This window comes from Sycon ciliatum, chromosome 9 (assembly GCF_964019385.1).
Source record: "Sycon ciliatum chromosome 9, ocSycCili1.1, whole genome shotgun sequence".
In the NCBI taxonomy this organism is placed as follows: domain Eukaryota; kingdom Metazoa; phylum Porifera; class Calcarea; order Leucosolenida; family Sycettidae; genus Sycon; species Sycon ciliatum.
In genome coordinates, this window is record NC_088651.1 from 1,282,569 (window position 1) to 1,306,511 (window position 23,943).

The window sequence follows — 23,943 nt, forward strand, 5'->3', positions numbered from 1 at the left end:
TATTTATACTACTCCCTGGCCATCAATGCAGCAGACATCATTAACCAGGGAATAGTAAAATCATTATGACTCTTGGTAAAATATTACTACTCCATGATTCGAACTGTCTGTGACGACTGAGTTTATCTGTGTCAAGTCTTTGTACATTTTTGTGGACGATCATGCTGCGCAAAGCCAGAAATTTGACTTGAGAAGTAGGCGTACATTGGAAATTGTTTTGTGAGTGCCTGCACCGGTGTTATTCGACATAGCTCCTTCCTCGTGGCATCGCCACGCGCTTTTGCTGACATGCCCTCCTAGCATAGCAATAGTGTTGAAGCGAATGCAGTAATGGCCCAGGGGCGAGTGGAGCCAAACCTTTCAGCGGTGAGAGAGGAAATAATTTACAATATCTTCAAATGAGAATAGCAATTTAAATAACCCGGTACCTCATTTTGCTAATCATTGGTACATGCACACGCAACGTTATACATGTGCGTCCATCGTTTGCACTCTGTTAGGATTTCGTCCACCTTAGCACTTGGTTGACCCCTAGCCTGAAAAAGTAATAAAGAGATTGGCTGTCGAAGAGAGAGAGAGAGTCAGCAGTCTTAAAATTTCCACTCACTGAATACAGTTTCGGACTACAGTCGTGGCCAAAGAAATCCGACCCGGGAGCTAAATGCAGCGCCAAGGCTCATGCGGCCCCTGCGGCCCTCGGCTGGGTTGTTTGGACCGTGCATGATGTAATTGAAAATGGAAACGAGGCGCTGCGTTGACTCGCGGGTTGGATATTTCTGGCGACGGCTGTACATGTAGAGTCGTTACACGCACGAAGTAGGGGGCCAAGTTTAGCTGTGACTGGGAGTTTCACGTTTTTTTAGAACACGGAGGCTCCACTGCAGCCAATTCATATTATGATCAGCCACCACCACCACAACACAAAGGTCAATTTCAATGATATACCGGAATTGTCCTTGCTGTGGTGATGGTGATGTGAGTGCAGAAATTTGCAGCGTCAACGACCGTTGTATAGTGGTGGTGACTGATGATAATATGGGAGTTTCACGTATAACAGTTTCAAGGATCACGAGACTGCACTGGACAAGGCTCTACACTGAGGTGAATGTACATGTATCAACGAAACGACAGCCATACCTGCTTGTGTAAAACGTCTTGAACAGCGCCTCACACAGCTTCATCGTAACATAATATGACAGCGCCTCGCACAACATCATCGTAACATAATACAGGGTCCGTACAGCCCTTGAAAACCCCAAAATATACTTGAAAAAAATTCCCGGTAAAGATTATACTGAAAAAACCCTAAATCTGGTGAAAATGCATGGTTGTCCTGAAAAATCCTTGAAATTCAGTTTTTTAGGCATTACGAATTTCACTGTACCCTGTGATGCATAGCCAACATGGCCAGTGTAGCAGTGCACTAGTGTACACTCCAAGTGTGTCACCGTACCAGTGGTAGAGCCTACACTGCGTGCATGCACTCTGGGATCAAGTACGTGGAAGACACGCAAAAGTACTGGACCTCTTTGCATGAATTCGGCTGGATCGACCTCGTGTGCACTCCGCCAGGCGATTGGTCGCTTGAAAATATCCTCGAAAAGTCCTCGAATCTTGTTTTTTGTGTCCCGAAATATACTTTAATTTCAAATGTATGCCTGTGTGCGGACCCTGTAATATGTTTCCCGGCTACACTGGGTAGTACTCAGCGGCTGAACTGCACACGAAATCCTTCTTCGAGAAAGTAAAATATTTCAGCATTTCGACCCGGTTACTGAGCCAATAAATACAATTAAAATAGAAGAAATTACATGGAAATGAGTTATGAAGCAACAATCCACGACTGTAACAAGATAATAAGCAGTCAGAAAGTGCGAAACTGACATGTTACTGAGACATTCAACGACCTGAGACCTAGCTCTCACGCACCTCCATTCGGTTATCGTCACCACTATGAAGTGGACAATGGACAAGAAGAGGGTCTAACTTATAAGGGGGGGGGGGAGGGGGGAGCTCTGTGCCAATGGGTTTAACAGCACTAGAGTGACGAACAGTGACAAGATTATTACACGGGCAGGCCGACAAATTGTCACCTTCTGCTGGAACTGGTACTCAGTATGTGCACAAGCCCACGCGAATACATGCAGGTGAAATGTGACAGAGCAAACAACACGCATGTAGGTCGATTCAGCGCTAGAATGGCAGCGAGAATAAAAAAATTCACAAATTGCTTGAGACTCGGTTAGACTGAGTCTTCAGCATCCGTACTAACACTACCACCCTGCAAAGTTCTGAGGCGTAGATGCAGCTCCTAAAGCGGCAGCGAAAAGCAGCAGCAGCATGTCCCCACAGGAAATCGCGATCTCACGGCCGCAACAAAATCCGCGAATTTCGGTGTCTCCCGCGGAATGTGATGATTTTGCAGAATCGCCGTGAATTGTGAGGAAACAAATATCAGATTTCGAGAAATCGTGGTGTTTTTCAGTGTACGTGAAAGCGCTGCTCGCACGATCGACTGACTCTGGCGCGTGCGGCATGCACGCATGCAGCCTTGTGAGCACTCTACATATCATGCTCGTAGTACCATTCTGGTATGGTGCGTGTGATGGTGATCGCGTACAAGAGCACTGCATCAGACACATGACCGAACATCTACAGACTCCCACATTTTTACCGCAAGTTCCGTCATATCCTACCGCAAGTTCAGCTCCTTGCCGCATATTTTGCCGCAAATTCAGTCCAATATGCACCGCAAGATTTGCGCAACTTGCAAAGATTTTTTCCGCGATTTTCCGTGGAGACAGAGCAGCAATGACGTAGCAGTCTGTATGCCACAATAAATCAACAACTCGGGAATACATGTAATGACAGTGCGTAGGCAGCAGTAAGGTGTGATCAAGAGTGCATAAACAAGAGTACGCAACTGTGGTTATGGGTCAGTGCGCGGCGCGCTGCCTTCATTACGTAACTGGCCATCATCACGCTCTGAAAGTATGCATTCAAACTCACAATTTCTCGTACGAGCCCATCCGTTTTTGCTCGATTCGTTCCAGTACCTACGCGATCTCTAAATTCTGGCGCGTGAACTCCAGTTCCGTACGAAAGTTCATTTCAAACCAGAGGGAAAGTGCGGTGTTTGATTTTCCGCAGTGCGCGGACTGCAGCTGCATGATGTAATGAAGGCAGCACGCCGCGCATCTGGCCCATAGAAAAGAGATCACAGTTGCATACTCTTGTTTATGGACTCTTGGTGTGATGAAAAGTGAAAAATAGGGATTCACTGGCCAGAAAAAGCCACTTCAACCAGCCGTGTGGTGTAGACCAGGCTAGAATTAGTGGCGGTCAATCCATCAGCCTTGCAAGCTGTTGAATGGTGTAATCCCAGCACAAGTTGCTATGTCTAACATAGCTTGCTTGTTCGGTATCATCGCTTCAGCGATATGCGATGGGCAGGAGTACATGTATGAGTATGGGAGGACACGACTAGCAGGTGACACATGCAGGCGAATCAGCGCTAGCTGTACTGCAGTGTAGAAGCCACGGTCGAGACCTCCCAGGAGAGAGTAAACACACATGCACACACACACACACACACACACACACACACACACACACACACACACACACACACACACACACACACACACACACACACACACACACACACACACACACACACACACACACACACACACACACACACACACACACACACACACACACACACACACACACACACACACACACACACACACACACACACACACACACACACACACACACACACACACACACACACACACACACACACACACACACACACACACACACACACACACACACACACACACACACACACATGCATACACACATGTATGCACACACACACACACGCACAAACTCACACACCACTCTCTCTCTCTCTCTCTCTCTCTCTCTCTCTCTCTCTCTCTCTCTCTCTCTCTCTCTCTCTCTCTCTCTCTCTCTCTCTCTCTCTCTCTCTCTCTCTCTCTCTCTCTCTCTCTCTCTGTCTGTCTTTCTCTCTCTGTCATTTCTTTGTTGTTCACTCGCGCTAACCCTTTTTTTGTCTTCATTCATGTTTTCCAGTGTGCTGCCGAAGGGCCAGCGGCATTCGCCAGTGCTGTGTGTTTGGGCTACGCACATGTCTTTAGTATCTCCTCGCCGCATTACAAGACTGCTAGCGACGATGAACAGGAGAGGTGAGCACAACTTGTTGCCAGGGTACTGTGAAGCAACGATTGGGCAGCAGGGGCGTCACACACGGTACCACCATGGTCGTACCACTTTTCGTCCAGGATGGTCTGCCCAGAGCGCCTGTTGGGTGCTGAAACGTGCCCTGTTAGCCGAAAAATCCGCCCTCCCACCCGGTTGTAGCACACTCCCCACTGCTCTGTGATGCCCCTGGTGCCGCTATATAACATCACTGCAGTACTGTCGGACGCCGAACAACTAGGGGATCAACCTCTCAGCCCACCATGTAGACTGTTCTTATTTTCATGTACCGTAGTGTCTTGTATTGAGACAAGCTTTAAAAAGCCGGTCTCATATAGAAGCCTGTTTTGAATAGAAGCCTGATTTTAAAGATACACAGTTGGCACATGAGCCTAGTATTAGTGTTGACATACATAGAAATATCTGGTTTGAGAAGAAGCCTGATGTGAATATAAGCCTAGCTCTGACATCGGCTACTACAGGAATACGCCCGGCGTTAACCCTTTAGGGCCCACAATTATTTCAAGAAAGCACTGCATACGCGAGCCCAGGTACTTATCTGGTCGTAACTTTGGTGTCCTTTGGCCGATTTTGGTGATCTTGGGCTTTCTGGAAAGCCCTTGGCCAGAGGAACACAGCGATAGCCATCACTCCATCACTCGATCCACAGAACCAGCGCCGCAGCGCGATACGGCGCTCCAAAGCCAGCATTGCGAGCGCCCAACTCAAATTCTCTGCCATTTCAACAAATTGTATCGCAGATCGCTCAAATTTTTTTACTGGAGAGCTGAGAAACATGCCTTTGCGATGACGTGAACTATCTGTAGCTGCGTGGGCCGCGAGTCAGGGAAAACCCCTAAAACGAGTTAAAATGCACGCACTCGAGTTGACTCTGCTGAGCGAATTTGGTTCGAGTCTTGTATCTCCGCTATCCGACCTTGGATCGCCTTCGGGTTTTTTTGAGCCGATAGCTGAGACAATTCTAATGTCGATAGCCCTTTCGATTGTCCGATTTGGTCAAGGGACAGCCGAGTTACGCCAGGTTGCGCTTTGAAAAGTATGCACTGTAAACTGGTACGGATATATCCGTACCATGGGCCTCAAAGGGTTAATACGCGACATTACGGGCACTACAGTCAATGCGCAGTTGAGTTACCACCGTGTATGCATTGGTATGCTGTGCCTGGTGAAATTCTAGCCTGGCGACAGGTCGTGCTTCGGCGCCCAAAAGTACTGTAGTTGTCTAGGATACAGGTCACTGAGTGCATGTGGAGATGCGATTGAAAAATTTCTCGGTCCGCGTGAGACTCAGTTAGGGTGAGTTTTCAGCATCCGTAGGAACGCCACCATCCTGCAAATATCACAATTTTGGCAAGATTAGTATGTTTAAAATAGAGCAACGCCCAGTCGAGCATGAGAAGGGGCAGCTTCTGGCCTCCTGTGGGTTTTGTTGTGTCCTATGAGTAAGTTCTGTGTGTACGTGTTTTATGCAGGCACCTGTCTGATCTACGGGAACTCTCCTTCAGCCGGTATCCGTCCACACTGCCAGAAGAGCTGGAGAAGTACTTCAGTGACTTGAACCAGGAGTTTGTCCGCTGTAAGTTTAACACACCGTTGTTCTGTCAGGTAAAGGGAATGGCTGTTTATTTTGATCACTCGATATGCTTTCCTGGTGCATTTCAGCAATTGATTTTATGTGGTAGGTTAGCATTGTGTGATTTATAGTATTTTCTACAGACCCCTCTCCCCCTTATCTCCCCTCTTCCCCTCTCCCCCCCCCCCCCCCCACTTTCCCCCTTCTCCCCCTTATCCCCCCTCTTCCCCTCCCCCCCCCCCCCCACTTCCCCCTTCTCCCCTCTCTCCCCCCCCCCCCCCCGTCTCCATACACACAGTGATGCATTGAAGAATACAGCACTGGCGGGTTCTGACTAACTGGAGGGTCAGCCTTGTAGCCCGGGGCAGCCCGTTCTTATTTTTCATGTACAGCAACAGTCTACATTCTTTTTAATTTAGTTTGACAGCACATTACAAGGTGGTGGAACACGGTGTTCGGAAACAGTGCCCCTTACACGAGACTCCCTCGATTTAGGCTAAGGCCTGTGGAGATTTAATACAAATACAAATACTACAACCATCCACGGTTGGTTGAGCCCCACACACGGTGTTCCACCGCCTTGTAGTATGCTGTCAAGCTAAAAGCGTGTTTCTACAATACAAGGTTTATCTAATAACAGTCTACGTGTACTATTACATGTTTGTGCATGCACACACGCACGCACGTCTGTGCAAACGTGTCGGTGTCCACATACATGTACATGCTGGTGCGTGTGCCTGTGTGCTCTGGGTATATTCTGTGTGTGCGTCTAGTTGACTGGCAGAGTGGTGCCGATGTGGCTCTGCTCGATCAGCTACTGATCTTCACTTCCTGTCTCGAGATCTTGGCACGGTAAGTAAGGCATTGTCCATGGTGCGTATCGGCATTGTCTTGTGAAACGAATATCTATTTACTTGCAGTGGTGCAAAGGAATATTCGCATATTCGGAATATTTTAGAGTACCGACACTAGAAAGAATATTCGAATGCAGTCAGCAGGTGTCCTTAGGGCAAGTCATCATTGAATATTTTGTGCGTGCTTCTGGATCGTAGCTTGCTCCCCTGGATGACTAGATATTGCCTCTCCCCGCACCATAGTCTCCATGGAAGTAGGACTTGGTGACTTCTGACAGTGAGGAGCCATGTGTGTGTGTGTGTGTGCATGTGTGTGTGTGTGTGTGTTTGTGTGTGTGTGTGTGTGCGCGTGCGTGCACGTGTGTGTGTATGTGTGTGTGTGTGCGTTTGTGTGTTCAGATCAACGCACAATGTCACTGTCCTTGGCAAAACCTCGTTTTGTCAGAACGTCACATCCGTGGGGTTTGTTGCGCTCGAGCAGGTACAGGTGTCCCCGTTAGTCATATCGTTTTTAAAAGTTTAGTCAAAATGACACAGCTGTAAACTCCACTCAGAACTCAGGTGATGGCTTACACTATCATCTCAGGGACGGCATCATTTGAACACTGATCGTAGTGCTGTTGTTGTTCATTTGTTTGTCTTTCAACGTGTGGCCCTCTCTGGATAGTTATGCGAGCGTCTTCCATTTTTTAAGGTCTTTTTCTGTGTGTGTGTGTGTGTGTGTGTGTGTGTGTGTGTGTGTGTGTGTGTATGTCTGCGTCTGTACCTGTGCCTGTGTGTGTCTGTGTATGCATGTACACGTGTGCATGTGTGCGTGTCTGTGTACTGATTCGTTCATCGGGGATCATTGTAGCTGACAACAGAGCCATCGGAGGAACTCTGGTAAGCTAGCTTTAAAAATGATTGATATTCTACAGTTGCGCTCCGTGAAATCCAACCCAGAGTGCACATTTGGTGCCCTCAACTAGCATGGCCTTGACGCCGTGGCAGCGGACCGAATGCGGCTGGACGTACACATGTACAAATGCAATGATGTAATCGGAACGTGTCCAGGGACAGGGTGCCAGCTTAGCGCGTTGAGTCGGATTTCAGCGAGCGCAGCTGTAGTACTGTAGTTCAGAAGGACTGAGTTGCAAAGCTGCATTTCAGCATACCAGAATTTATTCCCGTAGTTCCCGTAGCTATGCAGAAGACGTTACTTCAGTAATGTCTGGCGCTAGCCAGGGTCCACACAGCTTTAATTTGGTGTTTGTTTGTTTGTGTGTTTGTGTCACGCCTGGCGCTATGCCGTGTCTGTCCCGTACCGTACCGTACCATCAAACACAGCTGGCCACATACAGCTGGCCGCAATATTCAAATAGGGCTTTCAAACGCAAGATCATAACGTGAAGCAACTTGGAAGAATGAGTATGAATGCGAAGTGTATGGGGGAATGCAAGTAGGGCGATAGTGCGAGTTCGAATCCCAGGTAATGCCTGAAAAAATAGGAGAATTGAAAAATTTGTAACATCCCTTTTCTTTTTTTGCCGTCATCAAGGCGGTATTACCCTCGACCGTACATGTCCCGTACTTGTCCCGTACCTGTTCCGTACCTGTCCCGTACCGTACCGTACAATCAAAGACGGCTGGCCACAATGCATATTCAAATAGGGCTTTCAAATACAAGATCATAACGTGAAGCAAGTTGGAAAAATTAGTATGTATGCGAAGTGTATCGGGGGATGCATGCAGGGCGATAGTGAGGGTTCGAATCCCAGGTTATGTCTAAAAACAAAAAGTAAAACTTATAAGAATAACATCCCTATGCTTTTCTGTCTAGGTCATCAAGGCAAAAAAGCATAGCGTAGGGCCCTGAGCTTCCAAGCTCTCTCGTTTGTATTACCGCCATCCTTCTGCAATCCAGCACTTTATAAACCAGCACCCTCTTCGGAAAAAAAAGAAGAAAAAAGTCACGGTTCGTTTTTCCGCATCCGCAGGAACGCCACCACCCTCTTAGATCTTGGATTTTCGGTCTTTGACCACTTTGTGGTGGGTCTGATCTACTCACCTCCCACCCTCTTCAAACCAGCACAATAATTATTGTATTCGGTACTGTAACCAGAATGTCCTCTTCATGCACCTTGCAGCAGATACGTTAATCCAGCACCCTCCCCAATCCAGCACCCTCCCCAATCCAGCACCCTCCCCAATCCAGCACCCTCCCCAATCCAGCACCCTCCCTAATCCAGCACCCTCCCCAATGCAGCACCCTCCCTAATCCAGCACCCTCCCCAATCCAGCACCCTCCCCAATCCAGCAGAATTGCCTTAGCACCAGTGCTGCCGGATTACAAAGGGTGGTACCACTGTAGGAGCATGTTAACGTGGCAATGCGGGAGTAGGATGATAGATCCACAGCTTCATGTGTGTCATACCACGCAGATGGTAGAAGTTCAGCCAGGTTTTGCAAAATCAGGACAGGTATGCCATGGCAAAATGTATGGAGAAGCAGACCCCAAACCCAGATTTTTTAGATTTAAAGTGGGTTTTTGATCCTCAATTCGGCCCAAATCGGACTTTCGAAGCCAGCAGGACTGTTTCCAATGAATGGACTGCAGGATGTGCCCAGCCTAACTATTGCGAAATGTGTATGGTCTGAGTGCATTCCAGCATTCCAGCTTTGAGTGCATTCAAGCGTTCTGCATGTGTGTGTGTGTGTGTGTGTGTGTGTGTGTGTGTGTGTGTGTGTGTGTGTGTGTGTGTGTGTGCGTGTGTGTGTGTGTGCACGTGCGTGTGCGTATGTTTACTTTTCCTCGTTGCAGGCAAGTGAAGCTCGCGGCCATTGTTCGCAGTTGTGTGTCGTTCTTCCGCTGCACCCTGGACCCGAACTGTCATTGGTTGTGGAAGCTGAAGAGCAGGTACACTTTATTCTTGCTTTGGTTATGCATACCTGACAACCACCCCGATTCGGCCGGGACCGTCCCGATATCGAGGGTTGTAATATGTACCCTAAAGTGCATTTGTCGCATGCCTCACTTGTGTACATTTTCATGCCTCGGTGCGTCATTCTCCCGACCTCAGGTTCGCTGAGGTTGGCCAGAATCATGCTGGTTTCTCTTATGCGCAACGTACTCCAGTTGCGCTCACTGAAATCCAACCCAAAGTGCAAAGCTGCCGCCCTGGACCAGTTCCAATTACACCATTGTATTTGCTAATGCACGGCAATTGATGCCCTGGAAGTGGCACGAATGCAGCTGTGCATGTGTACGTCGAGCTGCATTCGTGCCACTTCCAGGGCATCAATTGCCGTGCATTAGCAAGCTGACGGCGCCAAATATGCACTTTGGGTCGGATTTCACCGAGCGCACCTGCACTTCAGTGCTGCTCAATGAAATCTGATTTGAGTGAGTCGAGTAGGTGCCGGGCGCTGTACAGTCCCAGGCAACTGCTAACCCTGGAACGTGAACCGGTGCAGGGCGCACCCTTGACTTGCGTTGTCGGGTTTCATACTGTGCTTTGGTTGTTGCCGTGGGTTGCCATCTTAGCATTGAAAGAGTCTTTCTTTCAGCACTCACTCCATACAGTCAGACCTCGCTTAACTGCACACATCTGTTTTCCACAAAAATATCCGGATAGGCGAGGGAACCGGCTGACTGAACACACACACTGTATATGCATATGGCATGTCAAAGCAGTGACATCGTACATACATGTAGACAGGTCCTATGCAGTACAACCAGCGTGGACAGTATGTAAAACAAGCCAGAAAAATGACAAGTGAATGCAACTGAGTGCTGTCCACATGCGCCCAGCAGGTCAAGGACCTCGTTTGCTTGTACAACTCCCTGATTCTAGCTTCTGCAAGCCACATGCAACTGGATACGACGAAGCTTTTTGTACACATTTTAACCAGTTTGTCATGCACTGGTATGCTTATCGCGAGGTCCGGTTATGTTGTATGCATAACATATGCTGCACATCGGTAACGAGCGAATTTCTTCCGGATGGCGAGGGATCCGGATAAACGAGGACCGGATAAGCGAGGTCTGACTGTATTTATAAGGACGTTTTCAAGGCCCGTTCCATCGAGTTTACTTGATTGCATTATACGAGTACGCGCCATGGCAAGATTTTCATTTCTTGTTGCTTGTGTTTTTCCATGTCAACACGTGTTGCTTGTGTGTTTCCATGTCAACATGTGTTGCTTGTGTGTTTCCATGTCAACACGTGTTGCTTGTATGTTTCCATGTCAACACATGTTGCTTGTGTGTTTCCATGTCAACACGTGTTGCTTGTGTGTTTCCATGTCAACATGTGCAGTGTGCGCAGGTCCAGGGATGCCACGTCTTGCTCCTTCACGCCGGCTGCATCGTCCTTCCTGACAGGTGAGAGAGAGAGAGAGAGAGAGAGAGAGAGAGAGAGAGAGAGAGAGTGCGTGCGTGTGTGTGTGAAACGGCCTTCCAACTTGGAAGGTTCGTGGATATTAGTGCTAATTCCAAAGATTGCATAATTTTTGCCCACATTTTTTCCATGTTACAATTTTTTACTTGGCTCACCATCAGAGTTCTTAATACAACGCTCTCTAACTTCTTGTTTTCGTGTAGAGGGACTGCGCAAGTTCTGCCCCGGCTGTCCAGGCATTGGTGCTTCAAGTGTGGCTACTACTGCCACTGACGATGCAACGGACAATGCTGAAAACGCTACTGCTACGGGTGGTGGTGATGGTGGAGAGGAAGATGATGGTTTGCCGTCAGCACACCAGTTGGAGTTCTTGACAGTGTTCATACACTTTCTGGGTGCCGCATTGTATGCTTCACAGGTAGGGTGGGATGTGTGTACGGCGATATTGACAGCGGGAACGGTGTCGAGTCTCGGGTTCTCTGTCTGCTCTGTCTGTCTGTCTGCCTGTCTGTCTGTCTGTCCGTCCGTCCGTCTGTCTGTTTGTGCCTGTCTGTGCCTCTGTGTGTGTGTGTGTCTCTCTCTCTGTGTCTCTCTGTGTGTCTCTGTTAAAAATGGTCGTTGTCCATCATTTTGACGGAAAGAAAGAAACTTTCCCTTTGGCCCCAACTTCGTTGTGGTCTGGTTGGCCATTGTAGCCGTCATGGTCGACGTGAAACACCATAGATGTGCCAGCTGCTGCTCTAGTGCGGCTTGCTCCGGTTATGCGCAGCAGCAGCAGCAGCAGCAGCTGGTCTCTCACGTTGTCAGCGAGACGGTGTACTTAGACAGTGCTGGCGTACTCGAGCTTGCTCTGGACTACCGACAAGTTGCCGGTTCGTCCAGCAAATAGCGAAACTATTTAACAATTTCGTTTCTTTCTTCAACACTTGTAGAGAAGCCGCGACAAGGCCTTTCCTTCATGTCAGGGTGGCGATCCTTCCTAGATGCTATCGCCATTGGTCGTCTTATCCGAGTGGTCGCCTTATCCGAGTGGTCGCCTTATCCGAGTGGTCGCCTTATCCGAGTGGTCGCCTTGACAGGTTTTACTGTACTGTAAAACCGGCAATTCTCGGTGGTGTAATATTTTCGGTTTTCCTAAAAATCTACGGTTCAGCAGTGCGAAAATTTCGATAAACCAGTTTTCCAGATCCGAAAATGCATTGTTGAATTTTAGGTCGCGTTTTATTTTAGGTAAAAATACCTGTACCGTAGTTGCTGAAAATAATTCTCCACCGAAATTTTCCAGTTTTCCAGCACATTGTGTTCTGTGTGTGTTCTGTGTTCTCTGTGTGTGTGTGTGTGTGTGTTCTGTGTGTTCTGTGTGTTCTGTGTGTGTGTGTGTGTGTGTGTGTGTGTGCGTGCGTGTGTGTGTGCACGTGTGTGTGTGTGCACGTGTGTGTGTGTGTGTGTTCTGCAGGAGAATGCCACTATCGCCATCAGCCCGCCGCTGGCTGACACGATTGCCAGCGTCCTGGCACTGCCCATCGCCGCCGCACCCCCCAACGCCTCTACGCCAGCAGCGGCGGCAGAGTCCTCATCGCCGTCGGCAGCCACAATGGCCGCGGCAACGGTTGCCGTGGCTGCAGTTGCCGTGGTAGCAGCCCCCGCGGCGGCCGCAACGGCTGCGGCCGCATTCATAGCAGCTCCGGGGGCGATGATGTCGGCGTTTGCAGCAGCCCCTGCAGCCGTTGCATCGTTGGTTTCAGCCGCGCCAGCCACTTCAGCTGCCGCGGGGGCAGCGGCGGCAGCAGCGGTCGCCATGGGAACGTCTGGCCAATCACCAGACGCTAGTGTTTCGCAGCCGTTCCCAGCAGCCGCAGCACCGGTGGTGCCCCCGCCGGCGCCGCCGTCCTTGCAGAGTCGTAGTCTGGATGTTCATCTGATGGCACGGCAATGCTTTGTCAAGTGTGTTCACGTGATACATGCCGCTAGTCCTGACCAGGTGGGTAATGCTCTACACTACATAGTACTCTATAGAGAGGTTTCACATCTCTTTTTTTAAAACTTTTTACTAGTGGTGTGCACGGGTAGTCGAGTACCCGTGCTACCTGTGAGGACCTCGGGTAGACGGGTACAGAATAGTACCCGAAAACCCGAAGTCGCAGATGACATCGTGTACAATGCACGTGTATAGACGGGTGCAGAATAGTACCCGAAAACCCGAAGTCGCAGATGACATCATGTACAGTGCACGTATACAAATTCATGTAATACTCCGCACGTCTACCCAGTGCCCGGGTATGGGAAGGGGTGCATTGTGGTGTTACCATGGAAACACTAACCGATCGGGTACCCGTGCTACCCGTGGAAAACTCCTCGATACCCGAAGAAAATGCTACCCAACTCAGCCCTACTCTTTACTTCTATACTGTGTGGCTAGTCACTGGCTACACAGGCCCGGTGGAACCGGTCTGGTTGGTCAGGCCATGGCCGGACAAACCTTTAGGCCACCAACATGTGTGTTTACTGCTCAGGAGGTCATGTGTATACCGTAGTATACCCTCCGTATCATACTTGAAATATGAAAGGCTCAGTTTATGGCCGAAGCAATCAAAAACGCACCGTCCACACCCTGTGCTGGTTCACAGGGTTATATTCGAACCTGATTTGAGTACAACTCCCTGGTGATACATAACTCTCTCTCTCTCTCTCTCTCTCTCTCTCTCTCTCTCTCTCTCTCTCTCTCTCTCTCTCTCTCTCTCTCTCTCTCTCTCTCTCTCTCTCTCTCTCTCTCTCTCTCTCTCTCTCTCTCTCTCTCTCTCTCTCTCTCTCTCTCTCTCTCTCTCTCTCTCTCTCTCTCTCTCTCTGTCTCTCTCTGTCTCTCTCTCTCTCTCTCTCTCTCTCCTTCTCTCTCTCTCTCCTCTCTCTCTCTGTGTCTATGTGTGAGCAGCGTCAAGTTGATGTCTCTGTCCTACTCAGCTCATTGCTAGCTGTACTGACTACACGGTAAGTACTGCCGATGGCCATCCTCTATGCATGATCAACATTACATTACAGTGTGCTCTTCATACCGGTATGCTGCACACACACACACACATACACACTCACGCACGTGCACACTCACACACATGCACGCACACATACACACACACACGCGCAGTTCGGCGGACATGGTTGTGTGACGTATCGGCAGCGGCAGGCTCACGGATACTAATTTAGTAAAGTACCGCTAACTTAAAAATCCGAGTTTTGACGGTGTCTTCCAATGGGATAGAGTGTTCAATGCTCACAGCCGTCAGAATGAAAGCGTAGGAACTATGTACATATACTGGGAACTCTGCAGCTTTTTCTTTGTTTGTTCGCAGTCTGCTAATTCATCAGTGGTTTGCCAAATACTAAGACATGTAATCATGGGAGACACGACAAGTTGGAAGAAGGGTAGGGTCCGTTCCTGCCAAACTAAAAGTGCCATGTCTTCTCAGGCAATCTTGCTGCTATGATCACAATAGCTAATTCCGTGATGCTGCTGCTGCTGCTACTGTTGTTGTTGTTGTTGTTGTTGTTGTTGTTGTTGTTGTTGTTGTTGTTGTTGTTGTTGTTGTTGTTGTTGTTGTTGTTGTTGTTGTTGTTGTTGTTGTTGTTGTTGTTGTTGTTGTTGTTGTTGTTGTTGTTGTGGTTGTCATTGTTGTTTGTGTAGAGCTCTTTCACTTGGCGAAGCCCACCGAATGCGTCTGCAGACTTCCTTGCTTGGTAAGTTCCTAATGTTTGTCCAGCCATGTACAGAGTGGGGCGATTGTGAAGTAGAGTTGCTATTAGACTCCGGTGGAGAGCCAAGGCCAAGTTACAATTCCACTCCTTTGAACAATGACACTTTTACAACATGTTCTTCCTCGCCTCAGCGTGGTTGAGCACTCTTTTCTGGCTAGCGTTAAAGTTATTTTCCCTCGGCCAAAGCTTGCTCTGTTTAGCACAGAGCTCTCTGACTCCAGCGCTTCGAGCCGGTTTGAAAATGCTTTGTTGTTCGGTAGTCTTCATTGCGATAGGTTGGGCCAGTAACTTTGAGCTCCGCTGAGGAGACCTAATAATGTCGAAACAGCATGCTGTCCGGAGATTGAGTACCGTAAAACGTGAAATTTTTCGGTGCATCAAAATTCCGGTGCCAGGGACCTGCCAGGTTGTTGTTGTTGTTTCTTTATTTTACTTCACCATATGAACAGGCAAGACTGCCTTCTCACCGGGGCTATTGGCCCACGGCTCTCACAATATGATGAAAATGTTTTAAATGTGTATGAAGAAGAAAGGAACGGAAAAGAAGATGAAAGGAAAGGAAAGAAAACAGTAGGTATTAATTTTATGAAGGGGGGGGGGGGTATGAAATGGGTATTATCATAGTTGATGAGAGAAGTATGATATCCTATATTCTTGTTCTATAGACTATTTAGTACGGGCATTTCATGAGAGTCATGCATGGGCAAGGCAGGATTTGGACTAGGATAGTGGACAAGAACATAATTGATGAGCATCTGTTCAGGCAGAATCTGTGAAGAAGACATAGTAGGCACAACATCGGAGAGCTAGTTGAGGAGGGAGATAAGGTCATAGCCAGACAGCAATGCTTGAAACGTGTGGCGTACGTCGCAAGCGCGGATATCAGCAGGGAGAGAGGTTTCAGATGTAATGTAGAACTAGGTGACCAGCTTTCCCTTCACATACAGTACATACTCTAGTGCCTTTTAGGTGTAATTTTATTTTAGGTGCCTGTCTTCTCTACCGAAATCACCGAAATTTAAGTTACACAGAAAATAACAAGTAAACAAATTCTCAGGCTTACTATGGGTCAACTTATGCGGATGCGAGCCAAAATCATAAGTCTACCGGCACTGTACATTATACATGTACATGCACGCGATTTTGTCTTCCAGCATAGCAAGCTGTGCTCGTTTCAGATTGAGGGGAGGGTGTCCGAGTACGGAATGAACGATGTTCTTTTCAGGGACGACAGAACACGTTTGCGACGACCCCTTGCTTTATTCGTTGTTATTTTTGTTTTATTGTGCGTGTGTGTGTGCGTGCGTGTGTGTGTGTGTGTGTGTGCGTGTGTCTGTGTGCATTCTTGCATGTGCGCTCATGTGTATCTCTCTACAGAATGTGTGCCAAACATCTTGGCCTGCCAAGATGCAGCAGCACTGCAGGTATGTGATGCCTCCCTTCCCTGCCTCTACTTGCATGTGTGCCGTATTTCCACGTTTCAACCCCTTTCTGAATATATCCTTGTCGCGATTATACAATGCTCCAATAAACCATACTCCACCGATTGCTTTAGAAGTTTTTTACTTTTGATTTTGAAAGTTGCATAATGAAGCTGTGTGAGGCGTCCTTAAAAATTTTCCCTGTCAAATATTTCCTCTGGCACCAAAGCGGCTGAACTATTCCGGGGGGGATTTGCTAGATATGGTATGTGTACTAGTATTTGGTTGGTTGGAGAGGTGGAGGGGGGGGGGGGGGGGGAGGGCAGGAGCAGGAGGGGGCAGCAATAGACTACTGGCTTCGTGTATACATACATATAAGCTTGGTCATATGAGCAAAGGGTCCCATTGCTTAGGCTTGCAGACTTTGTACTAAGAATCTGCCGTTCAACATGAGTTCTTTTGGACGAGCTCTTGTCTCTCGGCGACTTTGTGAATGCCGCACTTTCTGTTTACTCAGACGCAGTTTATGTGCGTGTGTGTGTGTGCGTGTGTTTGTGTTTGTGTTTTTTGGTGCGTGTGTGTGTGTGTGTGCGCGTGCGTGTGCGTTTGTGTGTGTGTGTGTGTGTGTTTGTATTTTTGGTGTGTATGTGTGTGTATGTGCATGTGTGTGCGTGTGCGTGTGTGTATGTGCACACGTCTGCGTATACTTTCGCGTATACCTGCTTATTACAGGCCATTTTCTCTAGCGTGGGTTTCTTCAAGGAGCTGTCACTGCTCTTCACGTATCAGGTACATCACACCGTGTTTCAAATCTTTATTCTCACGATGGCCTGTGGCCATTAAGAGATTACTCTGGCTGTTGAGACTCGCACGTAACACGTGGCTCAAAAATGTTGAACCACCTTAGCTTGTGAACATGGCCCTCCGGAGAGTGTACGTGTGTTTCGTTCTGGTCTGATTCATACTCGGTGTGTACTTGTACAAATCTGCTCTGGTCTTGACAGTTGACATGCTGCGACAGGATGATTTTGTTTCCCCCCCCCCCCCCGGTTGGTCTGGCATAGCAGGATGAAGCTTACGCCACGCCAAAATGCTGATGCACAAGAACAGCAGAGTAATGGACATCGGCTAGCCTCTAGCGAGTTTCCTGCGTGTGCATAACGATACGATGATCTAGTACCCCTCATGTTTGTCTGGCTGGGTGTGCGTGTGTTCATGTGTGTGTGTGTGTGTGTGCATGTGGGCGTGTGTGTGCATGTGTGTGCATGTGTGTGTGTGTGTGCATTCGTGTTTGTGTGTGTGTGTGTGCATTCGTGTTTGTGTGTGTGTGTGTGCATTCGTGTTTGTGTGTATGTGTGTGTGTGTGTGTGTGTGTGTGTGTGTGTGTGTGTATGTGTGCGCGTGTGTATGTGTGTGTGTGTGTTTGTGTGTGTATGTGTGTGTATGTGTGTATGTGCATGCATGCTTGCATATATGTTTGTGTGTATGTATGTGTTCATGTCGTTGTGCCCGCCCGCTCGACGTTGGATTGTCCTGCAGGGCTATCAGTTGGGTGAGAAGGCAGTGCGTGTGGCATTCTGTCGCAGTCTGGTGCTGGCATTGGCTTCGGTCATGGCCGGTTCACCTGCAGCTAAAGTAAGTACAGTCAACTTTGCGTATACCGACACTCGGCGGGGCATCAGAAAAGTGTCCTTATTCGCAAAGTGTCCTTATACCCGAAGTCTCACTATAATTATGTATTACAGTTGGATGGGACTTTGCTCTGGGCATGGAAATTCTGTCGTTATTTGCGAATTGTCGTTATATCCGCAGTCGTTAGTAGCGAAGTTGACTGTATGTTCCCTGCCACTCATCAGCAGGGCTGCGTACACTCGAGTTGACTTGCTATAAAGAATAGTGTGTTTTCTTATTGTCTGCGAACTCCGACGCAGCCACTTGCACATTTATGAAACCTCGCTCCAACTCCCCAATAACTGTCTCTTTACTGTGAATCAAAATGATGGGCCAGGGTGGAAATAGACCTACCGGCATGGGAGGGGGTTGAATACGTGTACAATGTATTGAAGCAATATTCCAGAGACCTGAACATGAGAGTGTAGCTTATAACATAAGAGCAGCTGCTATCCGGGGAAGATATGATATGCACCAGACTAGTGAGTCATAAATGTAATGACTCACTGAGCTGCAGGTGAATCCATGTTTGAAAGGGTTTCCCCCAAGGGAGGGCCATAAAGCAACCAGTACAGATCATGACCAAGAGAGCATCCTCTCTGCAATGGAGAAATGTCTTCCCCTGTTTCGTAGCAGGGGTGTCGGACACGGTACGGTCATCGGTCACTACGGTATTGACCGCACCACTATTTGCCCCAAGTACCCTGTGAGTCAATAAAATGCACTGATTTGGGCTCTAAATTGTCATCCCTCCCCCAGCGAGTAAATTGTACTTCAGATGGCTGACTATACCACACTAAATTACCTTCCGACCCCCCCCCCCCCCTCCGACCCCCCCCCCCCCCCCCCTCCGACCCCCCCCCCCTGCGTAGGATTGTCTTTACAGCATGCTGTTTCTATTGTGTGTATGGCGTTGCTGTCTGGCGTCGTCAGCAATGTTGTAATTGCTGTTTGAATTCTTTATTCTCACGATGGCATCGCCAATAAGAGATTGCTGTTTTCGTCGTCGTTGTTGTTGTCGCTGCTGCTGTTGCTGCTGCTGCTGCTTCTTCTTCTGTTGCTGCTGCTGCTGGTGGTGCCTCAGGAAGCGTTTGCTGAGAAGTTCGGTTACGACCTGCTAATGCACCATCTGAAATCCACCTGTCCTCCATGCCGTGCCTTGCTACAGCCGATTATTGAAATGGTAAGCTCAGAAGTCGTGTGGTCCCCCAATATACCGTATTTCCACAAATAGTAGGCCGGTCTACTATTTTTTCAACCTCGTCCTAACCCGACCTTATAATCGAGGACGGTCTTGTATTCGAGGACGGTCTTTTATTCTTTCAACCCAGTTTGACCCCCCGGTCTTCTATTTCTCGCCACACAGTTTTACCCCCGTTCTTCCATTTTCTTCTACACAGTTTGAGCACGGTCTTCTATTTTTTCCCACAGTTTGAGCACGGTCTTCTATTTTTAACACAAGAACAAAGACTCATTTAGTAGGCCCGGTCTTCTAATCGGAGACGGTCTTTTATTTTTTCAATCGCCCCCTGCCCCGGCCTTGTATACGAGGAAGGCGTTGTATACGAGGACGGCCTTTTATTTGCGGAAATACGGTAGTGGAGATCGCATATATCGGCCTTGCATATATAAATGACAGATTGAGTTGAGCGACACAATTCTGTTGCCCAAGACGTTTAGTAAATGCTTTGCGAAGATCGAGTTTAGTGACAGATCGATTATAGTGGCGTTTTATTCTCTCCCGAAGGAGCAATCTCCACTGTATCACTAAATTGCATCACTAAAATAGCCAAATTTCAAGGGCCATAGCGGGAACCGTTTGCGGCGTCTATTTTCCTGAACCATGCACTGCAAGACAGTGAGTGGACTATCTCCACTACCACCCAGGACATGTCTCGAGAGTTGCTCCCGTAACTCTTTACTAGCAGTTTCTGGTGTTCCCTTGTAGAGATGGTTGCAGTGTCTGCTCTAGGACCTCAAACCAACCAGGTACACCTGTACTGTCAGTCTGTCGGTCTACAAATTGTCGGCCCATTCAAATTTCGGCCTCCCAGGGCTAAAACTCATTTCGGCTGCATCAAATGTTCGCCCTCTACTGCTACCGCCTGTATACACTGTCACACTGAACCTTGCAAAACAAAATTCCGGCCGCAACAAATTTTCGGCCAAACATGACCAGGCCGAAAATAGCCGAAAATGAATATTCGCCGAATATTCATTGACTTACAGTACAGTAGCTGGCACAAGTCTTGCAACCAGGTCATAGTCGGGTAAATGCCTTCAGCCCATCACTGTGTGTATGTACCCCCTTGAAGTAGAGAAAAGGTACTCGACATGACTATCATCGTACCCCTTGAAGTAGAGAAAAGGTACTCGACATGACTAGCATCAAGAGCACATACTGGTAATCCCCCGGTTTTGTATTCTTGCTATCATGTATACTCCCAGCCGGCTCGCAAGTGACCTCGGTGTTCTTTTTTCAAACGGGTCCAAGTACCCCCCCCCCCCCCCCCCAACCGGGTCGCTGGCCCGGCTGACCCGGCTCTGGAGCAGACGCTGATGATTCGCTGAGTGGCGCGGTGGGTGCTGCGGCCCCTTGCTGGTCTCCTACTGTCTCCGCTCTTCTCACGGAGCCTCACCTCTTGCTCTCGCCGACGCAGCACCCATGCAGTTGTAGACACTGTACTGTGTATCCGTCGTGGTTGCATGCCGGACACACACCAGCGGGACACAGCTGCAACACACAACACACATACAGTCAACTTTGCGTATAGCGACACTCGACGGCCCGACGGGGCATCAGAAAAGTGTCCTTATTCGCGAAGTGTCGTTATACCCGAAGTTTCATTATATGTGTTACAGGTAGAATGGACTTTGCTCTGGGCATGGAAATCCTGTCGATATTCGCGATTTGTCATTATATCCGCAGTCGTTATTAGCCAAGTTGACTGTACATTTACAGCTGCTGCCCAGCCTAGGTTGTGGATGTGAGCCACCAGGATTGTCTTATTGCTGTATAACTATAAAATTTTGGATAGGAAGAAAGATAGATAGGCCAGACTGGCATTCCCGTACAGCTCTCATACTGGACCCCTTTTTTTCTAGCATGAAGTTCTAATAACATGGGAATCATCCCTGATCCCCTAATATTTGTGTATTGCACATGTGTGTGTGTATGCTTGCGTCCATGCGTTCGTGCGTGCTTGTGTGTGTGTGCGTGCTTGTGTGTGTGTGTGTGTGTGTGTGTGTGTGTGTGTGTGTGTGTGTGTGTGTGTGTGTGTGTGTGTGTGTGTGTGTGTGTGTGTGTGTGTGTGTGTGTGTGTGTGTGTGTGTGTGTGTGAGGTGTGTGTGTGTGTGCGTGTGCGTGTGCGCGTGTGCGTGTGTTGAGTGCAGGCAGCGGAGCGGGGTCTAACGGACGTCTCCGGTCCTCTAGTCCTGCGCAACGTTGCACCTGTTGTTCTCTTGCTCAAGTGGATGCCAGATTTGCCGGGGAGTCTCCAAGTAAGTACCGGCCACTGTTGTTCCTGCTGCTGCTGCTGCTGATGGTACTGCTGCTATTTCTGCTGCTGCTGCTTGACACAATAATTATCTTTAGTCAAGCTCAACAAAATGTGAGAACAGAAAGGAAACACAGGAACGCAACACGTTCGAATGGAAAACAGTCAATAGTCGCGTGTGCAAACGACTCAGGATCATGGTCCCATGCTATTCAGCGCCTGTGGCTGCTGCTCCGGCTGCTCCGGCTGCTTCTCGAAATCACACCAAAGCACCGTAGCCAGCTTGGGTAAATAGTACCGAATAGAGACCTCTATTCTGCTCTCCTCTCTATTCCGCTCTCCTTTCAGTCTCCTCGCGCCTCTTCCACAGTATGAGATGCGGAAAGTGACTTTCCACTGACTCTACTCGCATCCTGAACAAATTTAAGTTGCACCCACATGTACTGTAAATCGCCCAATATTCGCGTCACTAGCATATTGCGATCTCTCAGAACCAGCGAGTTTACGATGGGAAATGTTCGCGGAGCACTGTGGCCGCACATATACACCCACCGGTGAAGTTGTATTTCACGATGGTTACAGTATTCGCGTTTTTTCTCTTCTCGCAAAGTGAGCAAGCATTCCACCGTATGTGCTTGAGGCTCGTGTTCATCTTCATGCTTAATGTCCAAGCAGTGGTGGCCGAGTGGTTAAGGCGATTGACTAGAAATCAATTGGGCTCTGCCCGCACAGGTTCGAATCCTGTTCACTGCGATTGAATGTCTTTTTTTGTCCTTTTCCCATTTTGACCGGTTTGGCATACTCATCGCATATTTCGTTGAGGTGCTTGTTCTGAAGCATCCAAGCAGTGGTGGCCGAGTGGTTAAGGCGATTGACTCGAAATCAATTGGGCTCTGCCCGCACAGGTTCGAATCCTGTTCACTGCGATTGAATGTCTCTTTTTGTCCTTTTCCCATTTTGACCGGTTTGGCATACACTCATCGCATATTTCGTTGAGGTGCTTGTTCTGAAGCATCCAGGCAGTGGTGGCCGAGTGGTTAAGGCGATTGACTAGAAATCAATTGGGCTCTGCCCGCACAGGTTCGAATCCTGTTCACTGCGATTGAATGTCTTTTTTTGTCCTTTTCCCATTTTGACCGGTTTGGCATACACTCATCGCATATTTCGTTGAGGTGCTTGTTCTGAAGCATCCAAGCAGTGGTGGCCGAGTGGTTAAGGCGATTGACTAGAAATCAATTGGGCTCTGCCCGCACAGGTTCGAATCCTGTTCACTGCGATTGAATGTCTCTTTTTGTCCTTTTTCCCATTTTGACCGGTTTGGCATACACTCATTGCATATTTCGTTGAGGTGATTGACTAGAAATCAATTGGGCTCTGCCCGCACAGGTTCGAATCCTGTTCACTGCGATTGAAATTTGTTTTTGTGCTCTTTTTCGGTCCTTTTTGACCATTTATAGTTTCAATTCTACTTCGGCCCTCTCCACATAAAAAATCGATAACCACACTTTCGATGCCGGAAAACGAAAATCACGAATTTCTGATAGAATATCTCATGCTCGTGTTGCGTAGTTAGTAGTTATATTGGCTGGCAGTCAGCAGAGTTGATTGATCTTGTGGTGCAACGTTTGGCAAACACTTGAGTCGATTTGTGAACCCGCTACAGGGGCATCGGAAGGTATTTTTAGTGTGGTACGGTCATCCACCTGAAGTACAATTTACTCGCAGGGTTGGGGTGGCTTCTCTGGAAATTTTCGAAATGTAGAGCCCAGATCAGTGCATTTCCTTGATTCACGGGGTAGTAGCTGGGGCAAAGAGTGGTGCGGTCAATACCGTAGTGATCGTAGCGTGTGCGACGCCCCTGCATTAGCTCTACTTGAGTAGATCTAGTGTTGCTCTTCCGTTCTGATGACTGCACAAACACTAGAGAGGTTGCGCACAACGAAAATTTGTAGCTCGTAACGAATATTTTTAACGAAAAAAGCTAACGAATATTCGTAAACCGTGAGGTTGCGCACAACGCGTGAACGTTGTCGTAGTGGGTCGACGCGGAGGCCGCGCGGGTACGAAGAGTCCAGACATGGAGTTGTAATTTATCAGTATTTTAGTACTCCAGGTAACGAAAAATATTTTCGTAGATCTGCTCTGTTTCGGTCACGTTTGCACGGATCTTCGGAGCAACTTTCGTTACTCGAACCCGGACGGTCGAAATCTAACGAATTTTCGTTGTGCGCAACCTCTCTATTAACTCCTGATGGTGAAAGCAAAGCCAATGCGGCGGCGGTTGGACACGACGGTCCAGGGCTGAGTTTCTGATGCCATTCCCGTATTCGGCCAAGGTGCTAATCGTTCCAACACATTCGAGGAATGGTGGCCGAGTGGGCTCTGTTGGCTCTGCCCGCACAGGTTTTAAATCCTGTTCAGTGCGATTGAAATTGAAATTTTTTGCCCATCTCCCTTAATTTTCCGGTGCTCCCGATACATCGATGGCAGTCGTGAGTCAGTCAAGTGTCAAGTCAGGTCGGCGGAAAAGCGTGAGCTCCGGTGTGG

General features: G+C 48.4%; 1 protein-coding gene and 4 non-coding genes across 5 annotated transcripts in view; all 5 read left to right on the plus strand.

Annotated features, from left to right (window-relative positions):
- The first annotated feature begins 194 nt into the window (after positions 1-194).
- Positions 195-23,943, plus strand: part of LOC135824852 (neurobeachin-like protein 1) — a 95,810-nt gene continuing 72,061 nt past the window's right edge. The window contains exons 1-17 of the mRNA XM_065337577.1: positions 195-366; positions 4,108-4,220; positions 5,727-5,830; positions 6,601-6,679; positions 7,081-7,162; positions 7,535-7,563; positions 9,482-9,577; positions 10,980-11,044; positions 11,264-11,478; positions 12,517-13,041; positions 13,990-14,045; positions 14,737-14,789; positions 16,185-16,231; positions 16,961-17,017; positions 17,768-17,863; positions 18,984-19,082; positions 21,293-21,400. Of these exons, the coding sequence (XP_065193649.1) occupies positions 331-366; positions 4,108-4,220; positions 5,727-5,830; positions 6,601-6,679; positions 7,081-7,162; positions 7,535-7,563; positions 9,482-9,577; positions 10,980-11,044; positions 11,264-11,478; positions 12,517-13,041; positions 13,990-14,045; positions 14,737-14,789; positions 16,185-16,231; positions 16,961-17,017; positions 17,768-17,863; positions 18,984-19,082; positions 21,293-21,400 (1,860 nt within the window). The 5' untranslated portion in view covers positions 195-330. The remainder of the gene's footprint in view (positions 367-4,107; positions 4,221-5,726; positions 5,831-6,600; positions 6,680-7,080; positions 7,163-7,534; positions 7,564-9,481; positions 9,578-10,979; positions 11,045-11,263; positions 11,479-12,516; positions 13,042-13,989; positions 14,046-14,736; positions 14,790-16,184; positions 16,232-16,960; positions 17,018-17,767; positions 17,864-18,983; positions 19,083-21,292; positions 21,401-23,943) is intronic.
- Trnas-aga (transfer RNA serine (anticodon AGA)) lies at positions 22,068-22,149 on the plus strand. Its single transcript has one exon. It is a non-coding gene; the product is annotated as a tRNA-Ser (tRNA).
- Positions 22,241-22,322, plus strand: Trnas-cga (transfer RNA serine (anticodon CGA)). Its single transcript has one exon. It is a non-coding gene; the product is annotated as a tRNA-Ser (tRNA).
- Positions 22,416-22,497, plus strand: Trnas-aga (transfer RNA serine (anticodon AGA)). Its single transcript has one exon. It is a non-coding gene; the product is annotated as a tRNA-Ser (tRNA).
- Trnas-aga (transfer RNA serine (anticodon AGA)) lies at positions 22,591-22,672 on the plus strand. The gene has a single exon. It is a non-coding gene; the product is annotated as a tRNA-Ser (tRNA).